This window comes from Bombina bombina, chromosome 4, assembly GCF_027579735.1.
Source record: "Bombina bombina isolate aBomBom1 chromosome 4, aBomBom1.pri, whole genome shotgun sequence".
Lineage (NCBI taxonomy): Eukaryota > Metazoa > Chordata > Amphibia > Anura > Bombinatoridae > Bombina > Bombina bombina.
Window position 1 is genome coordinate 958,318,630 of NC_069502.1, and position 11,630 is coordinate 958,330,259.

At 35.4% G+C, this 11,630-nt stretch overlaps 1 protein-coding gene across 1 annotated transcript in view; it reads right to left on the bottom strand.

Moving 5' to 3' along the window:
- Positions 1-4,066: 4,066 nt before the first annotated feature.
- Positions 4,067-11,630, bottom strand: part of ZC3H6 (zinc finger CCCH-type containing 6) — a 337,078-nt gene continuing 329,514 nt past the window's right edge. Inside the window, exon 5 of the mRNA XM_053712618.1 lies at positions 4,067-5,601. Within this exon, the coding sequence (XP_053568593.1) occupies positions 4,103-5,601 (1,499 nt within the window). The 3' untranslated portion in view covers positions 4,067-4,102. The remainder of the gene's footprint in view (positions 5,602-11,630) is intronic.

The following is an 11,630-nucleotide window of genomic DNA, read 5'->3' on the forward strand; positions in this document are numbered from 1 at the left end:
TTTTCAGGCTATAAGATCAACGAAGCAAAATCAGAACTATTATGGCTTAGAAAAAATAATAACTCCCCCCTTAATATCCCCTTCAGCTTGGCCAAAGAATCTCTCAAATACTTAGGAATCATGATTCCCTCCACTCCAGGGGGCCTGTATCATCTCAACATCCTCCCAATTCTAGTAAGTATTAGAGAGAAACTTAAAAGTTGGCAGTCTCTGCCACTATCCATCTCCGGGCGGATAGCCTTATTTAAAATGGTTCTGCTCCCAAAGCTCTTATATGTTTTACAGAATACCCCATTAATTCTTTTAGAGAGGGATGTCCGGTCCCTCAACAGCGCAGTTAGTAAATTCTTATGGCAGGAAAAAAGACCTAGGATATCCCTAAACAAACTCTCACTTCCAAAAGAGTATGGTGGTCTTGCACTACCAGATATTCGCTCATACAAGTATGCCTTCCTTGCTCGAGTGGTGGCAGACTGGATTTATCACAGTGACTATGTGGTTAATAACTCACTAGAGGAAAATATCTGTAACCCTTATCTTCCCCTAGCACTATTCATTGTCCACCTAAAGAACTCCCCGGAGAAATTAAAAGACTTAAAACTTTCTCCAACCCGCTGAAGGCCTGGTGGAAAATGACCAATCTTCTATCTTTAAACTATAAAAATTCTCAGCATCTTCCATTATTGGGCAATCCAAAATTTCCCGTAGGCCTAAGTTCAATAATATTCAAGAGATGGCACAGTTTAGGCCTGAACAGGGTGGTACAGCTCATCGACCTAGAGAGAAAATGCGTCAAAACTTTTGAGGAACTAAAAATAGAGTTTAAAATTAATAATAAGGAATTTTATGCATACTTGCAAAGCAGGCATTTCTCTTTGGAGCTAATGAAAGAGGTAGGCTGGAGCTGGACCCTGGGTAAACTGGCTTATACTGTTCAAAAATGGACACATATCAATTTCCCTATGCTATCAGCTGATTAAACTTAGCAAAGGCGAATTGGAGATAGAGAAAATTACTTCAATGTGGAATGGGATAATACCTCATTCTAATATTGACACCAAATTTGTCCAATCATCAATTCAGAAAGTTGCTCAAACCACTTTATCAGCTACCTGGCGGGAGATGCATGTCAAACTTATACATAATTCCTATTTCACTCCCGAAAAGGGTTATAAAATTCGTAATCTTAGCTTCAATAAATGTCCAAAATGTCTACTCCCTGCAGCGGATTTAATGCATATGATATGGGACTGTCCTAAAATAAGACATCTTTGGTGGAAGCTAGAGTTCTGGCTTAGTAAAACTCTTAAAATCTCTCTTTCGAGCTTAACAAAGTTAGAGGCCATATTCGGCTTGAGGAATCACAATCATCAGCAATCAGATGAGAAAGTTATAACTCTATCCATATTGGCAACTAGATATCTTATTCTTAAAAAATGGAAATTGAGAGCAATCCCATCTATCCCAGAGATTAAGAATTGTTAGAAAAAACAACGTCTGTTAGAACAAAGAGATACTAATTTAGATAATGACCTAGATATCAGACTATTCTTTGGCAAATGGTCAGTGTTCATTAAGTCATTCCCTGATACCGAGATAAATGATTTGATATTTCCATTCAGAAACTCTGAATTAGTACTCTTAGGTGCCTGGTAATAACCAAGTAAGAGAGATATGAGCCAAGATGCTACTCAATTCACTGGCCCCCCCTCTTTTTTTTCTTTTTTGGATGAGGTGTTTATGTTAGGAAAAAAGGAAAAACTCCAGCAATGTATGCTTTACATTAAGGAGGCCATCTACGGGCACAATGCTGTTTAACATATATAATGATGTAATCATGTCTGTTTTTTTTCTCTCTTTTTTCTGTTATGCTATATGATATTTGGCCCTGCGTGGCGCAATATTTACAATTTGATTTTTCTGCATCCATTGTTGGATAATAATAAATGATTTAAAAAAAAAAAAAAAAGTGCATGCTCTATTTCAGTGTTTTTCAACCAGTGTGCCGTGGCACACTAGTGTGCCGTGAGAGATCCTCAGGTGTGCCGCGGCAGACTGACAATCATTATGATTGTTTGTAAATGAATGTCAATATGTCATGTATAGTTTGTAGGAGGCATGGCATGACAGCACAGTACAGTGTGTGTGTGTGTATATATATATATATATATATATATATATATATATACTGTGTATATATATCCTGTATTAGGCTACAATGTGTGATTTTGGGATGGTGGTGTGCCACAGGATTTTTTAATGTAAAAAAGTGTGCCACGGCAAAAAAAAGGTTGCAAATCACTGCTCTATTTGAATCACAAAAGAAAAAAATTGGGTTCAGTGTCCACATTAGATTTCTGGAAGGCATCTCCAATTAGTCCAGAGAGGCCATAAAACCACCAGTACTGAATGTGTTCTCATGAAAGTGTGAAACATTAATATTAAGCAAAACATAAAAATTGTTGCTTGCGCATTATGATTGACACTAGAAATTTTAAAAGTAACATTTTGCTACAGAAAACCCTTAAAATCTATTTTTATTATGATATTCAAAAGAAAAACTTTAGATTTTTATATGTAAACGTAAATTATTTTTCTTTGCTAAGCTATAATCGTCCACAAATATCATATTAGTATGTAGAAATATATGGCTAGCTGTTAGCAAATATTTTTTTAAATTTATGTAGCCTTAAAGGACCAGTAAATACAGTAGATTTGCATAATCAACAAATGCACAATAAAAAGACAATGCAATAGAACTTAGTCTGAACTTAGTGAGAAGATTTTTTTTGTGACAAATTCCAGTTGTCTTTTTCCACTCCTGTATCATGTGACAGCCATCAGCCAATCACAAATGCATATATATATATATATATATATATATATATATATATATATATATATATTTATATATATATATATATATTCTGTGAATTCTTGCACAGGCTCAGTAAGAGCTGGTCACTCAAAAAGTGTAAATATAAAAAGGCTGTGCACATTTGGTTAATGGAAGTAAATTGGAAAGTTGTTTAATATTGCATGCTCTATCTGAATAATGAAAGTTTAATTTGACTTGAGTGTCCCTTTAAAAGAACAAAATAAAATTTACTAATGTACTTGTGGTACAAAATAAAATTAGAAGTGCATTACATGGCAAGTGAATCAATTCACAGTTTGTTGTACAACATATATTTCCAAAGTTATCTACTGTAACATGAACCTTTTGTACATGAGTAGCAAATCAGAACTGCATCGTTTTCTTAAATATTTACTTAAAATCAAATAAGCAATTAATACAAGTACTGTTATACACACAAAAAAATACATTTCATGCAATACATAAACATCATTGTCTAGTCTACAGTACTTATTTAGAATATAGTCAATTTAAAGAATGAAATAAAAATGCTTCAAGAACTCAAATTTTTCTCAGTACATTAACCGTACAGAACTAAGCTTTCCCATCCCTCTATTTACAATATTTAAAAAATTGTTTAAAACACAATTTGAACTACTGGTATAAATTAACAAGGTTATACATATATGTTACATGTATGCATGGCAAAATAATTTGCAATACACACTGAAATGGAGTGTCAATAGATCTTCCCAGACAATCTGCTTTTAAGTTAAAGCTTTTACTAAACATATGTGTGTGTGTATATATATATATATATATATATATATATATATATATATATATATATATATAAATAATTCCTTTTAAATAGCACTAAGAAAACTACACAGTATTGCTTGATACCATACAGTCATTAATGAGTATGAAAAGACGGTTTAGTATATACTTAATTGACTTTTATGAAAATTGTAATTATGCTCTATTTACAATGAAAGTGCTTGGTTCTAGTTTAATATGCCAGCTTTACCACATGATTAACAATTCCTCAAATCTGGCATGTACAAAGAAAATACAATGATAGACTGGCAATAAATATAATTTAGATCTACATGTGATTCCACAACTACTTATAGTAGCTTAGCTTGCTTTTAATTTACAAATAAATAGAGTACAGAAGATACAAATCACAATACAATTTACAAAAAACAAGCAAAAACAAATCTCTCTTTAATGGAGAAGTTGCTAACAAAATGGTGATGCTGTGGGATCAAATGTTTTAAAAACATCTTTCAATGTTTTATCATCAATGTCCACATCTTGTGTTTGGTTCACTTGCCCCAATGACTTTATTTGCCTTGGCTCATTGTACTGTGGGCGAATGAGCCCTGTTAAAGCCTGAATTGGAAGGTTGTGAACTGCTGGTGCAGTGGGTGGCTGTGGTATGCTAGTTAAAGAAGGGCTTTTATTTGAGTTAACTGTTTCTTCAGCTGGACCATTGGTGGAACATTCCTCGCTTTGCTCTAAAACCGGTATGCTTTTTGTTTGTGGTATCTCAGTGGAACATTTAGGCTGCTGAAAACTATCCATTTCCTCACCTTCATTTTTACAAGGTTTATTTACAGTTTCTGTCTTTTTCAGTTCCTCCTCATTTTCTTCTTTTTTGTGTGGGATAGTGTCTGAATTTGATATTGTATTGTCTTTAGGATCATATAATGAAATATTCTTCAATATGGAACTTGGAGTTCTCAAGTGAATGTTTGATGAAGACAGCTTGGGAGCATATGGTGGAAGGACATCTTGATCAGGTTTACTTACAACAGTTGACTGTAATGAGCCAAATCCTGATTTTGCTGCCACGCGAGGGTCTATTTTGAGAGGGTTTGAATCTTTTTGGTTCTCAGTGCTCAACACTCTGCATAACCTCGACTGAAGATTTTTTTGTAGTCGCGGATCTCCCAATTTGTTACTGATTTTATGAGATTCTGTATGGTCCACAAAGCTACATCTCACTGCTATATTTGTATGTTTAGCTTTTGTCTCTAGCCTTGGATCCAGCCTTTCTAAGCGTGGGTCAGAAACAGAGTGGTGCACCTCCATTATCATATTACCTGTTTTATTAAGCCTTTGGTCAGCTATAAGTGGAGGCAATGGTAAATTAATTGATGAAACGGGATCAGGTTTAGGTGGGGGAACTGGAAGTAAATCTTCAGGTGCCCACACAATTAATTTAGCAAAGTTTGGTTTGGTCAATATGATATCCATTTTAATATGACTGAACTGTCTTAGTTTACATCGTGGATCCCTTAAACTTACACCTGGTAGCATTTCCAAAGGTATGATAACGGCTTTATCTCTCAGTTCTCTCTCACCATCCTCCTCATCTTCTTGTAATGCTTTGTTCTTTACCTTGCTTCCTGACTGTGGTTGAAGATTATCAGATCTTGCATTACAACTAGGTGAAATCTCATCAGGTTTGGTTTTTCTTGGGTCACGTGAAACTCTTGGATCAATGCATGCAGAATCTGCATGATTCCTGGGACTTTGGGCCGGTTTCATTCGCGGATCAGACATTGGCATTCCTCCCACCCTATCTTTTGTTAGTCTTGGATCAACATTTGCAGAAACAGGCTGTTCTGTTGATTTTTTTCTTAGCTTTGATTGATTTCTTAGTGTTTTTAAGATTGAGTTCACACCACTTTCTTCGTCTTCCTCACTACTTGTGTACCAGTTGACAATTCCTTCTAAAATAAAAAGAAATATGATTAATTTGAAGCATGCAAAAATAGCGACAGTTTAAACTTATTTACTTTTTAGCAAATCCAACATTAGCAATATGGTTTTAATTTTCAGACAGCATTTCTAATAATTTTTGCATATGCAATGCCCTTGTAAACAAGCTATGCCAATTCACATTTTATTGTATTTCTCATTGAATTTTAACACATTTTCTGTTTAGAGTACATCACTTCAGTCCTGTACAGATTTTCACTCAGAGAGCAAGCGTTAAAGGGCTTCAGCAGAAATTTTTCCGGATCAAATCACTAAGCATTGCTGGAATTTTCAAATTAGAGGGACCTTTGTTGAATCCTTAATCGGTACACTGAATGGAAATATTGGTCTGCATTCCCTTAATCATGTCTAACATACAATGTTGCTTAACAATTTTAAACAGATCTTTTTGGCACAGAATCTCAACATTTAAACCCCCAAATAAAAATGTGAATCTCTCCATAAAACGGGGTAATGATATTTGCATAAGTAGTAATAACTGATACTGTGTTAGACATAATTTAGGACATAAAAGTTGCACAGTTCTGTGGACCTGTGAAAATTGGCTCATCATGTAAAAATATTTATGTCTCCAGGATGGATGGACATGAAGTACAGACCGCTCACATGATTTGAACTGGACCATTTTGACAATCCTGTCTCAGGCAATCTGAATTTAAATATACGAATAGAAATAAGTTTGATAAATTCTTAAGCATATAAAAGAAAAGAAAACTGACTAATTTAAGGTAAAGCAATTAATGTTTCTTTGTTGTATGTAGAAGAAAATATAATAAAAAGACAAGAAAGGGTATGGAAGTGTAATAAATAATGGTTATTTGTGCATCAACATGTATGTAAACACTAAGGGCAAAACCTTGACAAACCAGATTTTTAAAAAAAAACTTGTTGACAATTGCAGGGGCTGCCCTCAAGAAATAATTAAAATAAAAGAAATAAAAAAGGGAGTGTCCATCTCGCTGCGAGAAATCTTGCAATCTTTCGGTTTGCAAACAATCCCCAGACCCGCAGGAGGAAAATCTTTAGCAAATATGCCAGACCTGGTTGAGAAATTTCAGCTGCATCCATGGAACTTCCCTGTTCGGCACACTAACTAAAGGGGGGAAAGACATTTTTAAATAAGGAAAAAAAAGGGTGTGCATTCAGATGATTCAATAGCATCCAAATGTAGGTGGTGGCAGCCGCTCGCCACATTTGGCTTTTTTCGGTCGCATGTATTCTTGTGAAATTGCGACACACTAAGATCTGGATTTACACGGATCTTAGTGTGTTGCACTTTTACAAGAATAAATGCGGCTCTGAAAAAACAAAATTTATGCTTACCTGATAAATTTCTTTCTTTTGCGATGTACCGAGTCCACGGATTCATCCTAACTTGTGGGATATTGTCCTTCCTGACAGGAAGTAGCAAAGAGAGCACCACAGCAGAGCTGTCTATATAGCTCCCCCCTTAACTCCACCCCCCAGTCATTCGACCGAAGGCCAAGGAAGAAAAGGAGAAACTATAAGGTGTAGAGGTGACTGAAGATTACATAAAAAAATACCATCTGTCTTGAATAGACAGGGCGGGCTGTGGACTCGGTACATCGCAAAAGAAAGAAATTTATCAGGTAAGCATAAATTTTGTTTTCTTTTGCATGATGTACCAAGTCCACGGATTCATCCTAACTTGTTGGATACCAATACCAAAGCTTTAGGGCACGGATAAAGGGAGGGACAAGACAGGAACCTAAACGGAAGGCACCACTGCTTGCAAAACCTTTCTCCCAAAAATAGCCTCCAAAGAAGCAAAAGTATCAAATTTATAACATTTTGAAAAGGCATGAAGCGACGACCAAGTCGCAGCCTTACAAATCTGTTCAACAGAAGCATCATTTTTAAAAGCCCATGTGGAAGCTACCGCTCTAGTAGAATGAGCTGTAATCCTTTCAGGAGGCTGCTGTCCAGCAGTCTCATAAGCCAAACGGATGATGCTTTTCAGCCAAAAGGAAAGATAAGTCGCCGTAGCCTTTTGACCCCTAAGCTTTCCAGAATAGACAACAAACAAAGAAGATGTTTGACGAAAATCTTTGGTTGCCTACAAATAAAATTTCAAACATGAACCACGTCCAAGTTGTGCAACAGACGTTCCTTCTTACAAGAAGGATTAGGACACAGAGAAGGAACAACAATTTCTCTTTACTCTTCCTGCTTAGAGCCAGCAAAGGAGAATGACTGGGGGGTGGAGTTAAGGGGGGAGCTATATAGACAGCTCTGCTGTGGTGCTCTCTTTGCTACTTCCTGTCAGGAAGGACAATATCCCACAAGTTAGGATGAATCCGTGGACTCGGTACATCATGCAAAAGAAAGTGCCTTCTTCCACATTTGGATGCTACTGAAGTATCTGAATGCACACCCCTAAAAAAAAAAAAGAAATAAAAAAAAGCTGAATTTTGTATTGCACATGCAAATTTTGTTTATTGATAGTAACGTATACTGATTAAAACTATACACAAATCATTACATTTGAATAGCAGTCGTATTGAAATTGGGTCCCGCACCCAAACCTGTTAACTTCCAGAAGAAGTCTGTGATCTTTAATTATCAAATAGAAGTTATAAAAGTTTCAAAAACTAATAAAATCAAATGGTACCACTTTATTTAAGGAATATGGGAACTACACTTATTCTTAGATTTGTACTGCCCTTTTAATATTTCTATTTTTTTCTAGGGCTATTGGTGGGACTCGCCAACATTGACGCATGTAGAGCTTATCTAGAATCAGCCCCATTCACAAAACTGACTAGAGAGATAACACACACACACTCAGTCATGACAACAGACGAAATATCAGGGGCAATTAAAGATTTGATACTAGTTAAGTCCCCAGGCCCAGATGGGTTTACTGGCCAATACTACAAAACGTTTTCACAACATATAGTACCATACATTAGGTCTCAATTTAGTCTGATCAACGTAAACATAGGGTTTCCTTATCCCATGTAACAGGCCCATATAACAGTGTTACTGAAACCCGGCAAACCATCTACCTGCCCATCTAACTATAAACCCATTATCCTGTTAACTGTGGAGCTACAATTCTATGCCAAGGTATTGGCAAATATGTTTAATCAAATACTCCCTCACATAATCCATTTGGACCCGGTGGATTTATACTACAGAGGAAGCCAGATATAACTGTCAAAGTTCTAGATCTGTTAGACTTTGTAAATCATACTAAGATTCCTACAATATATCTTTCGACAGATGCCCAAAAGGCTTTTGACCTTCTTGTCTGGACTTTCCTACACTCAACTTTAGTTTGCACGATAAATTTGTGCAGTGAATAGGTTTATACACTTTTCTTAAAACCAAGAAAATGTATTGGTATAGAATAAAAATGTTTAAAAGAACAGACAGCATGGCTAGGCACCTAGTGGCGCTTACTCAAACTGTATCTGCATACAATTCACAGACTTAAATACAGCTTCAATTTAACCCTTTACAGAAATTTAAAGGAGCTATTGTATAAAAAAAGCTATTTAGACGTAGGCATATCTAAAACATTTGAAAAAACACTTGTATTGACGTATTAGATGTAAAGTATAAGTGACAAAGGCAAAGATATACAACTGGTGAGAACCTCATTGGGGACTACTTAACTTTGGACAAAACATGCAATGAATGCTATATATCCTTTAATTACATATACATAGGTGTTCCAAAAATATAATGATGATGATAACAAGAGAGTCAATAGGTAAGTTCCCATTTAGTACCTAATGATCAATGAAAAATTAACATCCCATTCTCTATTCATACCCTGGGGTGAACGTGTTTGTAATTTTAAAATCCACATAATTCCTTCCTAGATAGAATTATATTTCCTCCCCTTGGAGGAAATATTGCCACATCAATGATCTGTATGGACATGTCTGCTACATTGGTGAAGTGCAAACCACTAAAATGATTTGCAACTGCTGAATCTTTATTATAATTCCTAACATCTTTGTCATGGTCGCCAAATCTCGTTCTGACTTCCCTGGAGGTTTGATCTATGTATTGAACCTCACAAAATTGCAGGTAAGTAGATATTCAGACAAATATTTTTTTATTTTTTTTTAATAATTTTTATTGAGGGTCAAACATTTACAGATAATTCAGTTTATGATACAAATTAAACGTTGAAACACAAGGCAAAAAACAAACAAACAAAAAAAAACAGATATACATACAATCTTACACAAGTCTGTATCACTTGATACAACGGTCACATTTGATTACCAAACTAGGAGATAAATCAAATATATAATATTTGTGGGGCAAACCTAAAACCTCCCTCATTTTTCCCCCCAGAAGCAGCTGAGGTCACTTTTGGGCCTGTACTGAGCGGAGGGTTTTGGGGTGAAACAGACCACTCTTGGACCTATACTGATCATTCTTCCTCCTATGTCTGTCAGGACCCTGTAGAGGTCCAGAAAACTTAAAGGTAAAAAAAATAAAAATTAAAGGAGGGCAGAAAAACTAATATGATAAAGGCTCATATGATTGCTTAAGATTTAAGGAGTAATAGCAACGGCTACAAAGTATTTATAAGACCACTCTTAAGACTAGAGTATAGCTTGTTTAAGAAAGATTGGGGACATATATACAAGCAAATATCAACTGTCTATATGATTCACTGCCTGTTAATCCGACACCATAAAAATAGACACGTCCCCTCTAATTAAATAATAAAGCTGCGGAGTCATCTTAGGCCTCGCATAGGTTATAACAATATCAATAAGGACATTCTTGGGGCCATGGGAATGTTAACTATTAAATAATAACTGAAGTTGAGCCCAGACTGACTAGAATAATTAATTAGACTCCCTCTTCTGCTCAAATATTAGGAATGCATGGAGTACTCTGCCATCCTGGCCGTGGACACCAGAGACACCTCTAAATGAATAATTAGATGAGTGAGAATATTAAATCCCCTAAAGCTAATCTTGGGTCAATGCAAAGTTATGCATACAAACTGAAACAGGTCATGGAAAATTTTGCTGTACATTCAAGGGTAGTCAAACAAGAACACATAGAAATGATACCTAACCTATGTATTAGTACTAACACATTGTAGTTTGTCAGCATCACAGCAGTGTGTTCGTAATGAAACAAAATCACAAGTTATAACTCTACAGCAAGAATGAAAGTTATGAGATCATTTAACACACTATATAAGTCTGGGATGGTTTAAGTACCATATTAACAGAGCTCAGTTAAAATTAAAAAAATTGTTGTCACTGAAAATGTGTGGAAGTATTAACTGTATTAACAGTCCCCTGTGTAGCATTTAACCCTGTATTTATAGGCTAACGGTCTTCAATAAAGCATAATCCACCAGCAACATAACTCTATTACACTACATAAAATTGTTTGTGCACAAGCAACAATAAGGCCTTATGTGATTCATAGAATAAAACTTAGCTAACTCCATAGCTATTATAGAACTGAGGGAACCACCTCACAAATGCAGATATCTATGCCAATTTAATATACGTAATAATTAGTCATCGTCACCACATATCCATCTATAACATTATATAACACCTTATAAGGAGTATTAAAGACTTCATCCAAAGGCCATATTGGGAAGAATTTTGGGAAATTATGCTAACAATTGTCACATGTAGAGATATGTTGCAGAAAGCACCTATGTGTAGTTGAAAGGTGGGGGAGGTTATAGTACCATACTATTCACCTTAACTGAGGCAATGATATGCACAAATATAGAACTGTAAAACTATTGCAGCAATTATATAAAAAGCAATTTGCATTCATCCCATCATAATAATTAACGATTCCAAAGGAAGTTATTGACTGCCTGCTATGGGAGTCCAGACCTACGTAGACCAGCATAACTTTAGAGGCATAGGGAATAGAGTCGCATGGTGCCAAGCAAAAAAACAAACAAAAAAAAAAAAAACAATAGTAATTATATATAAATGAATGTGACCAA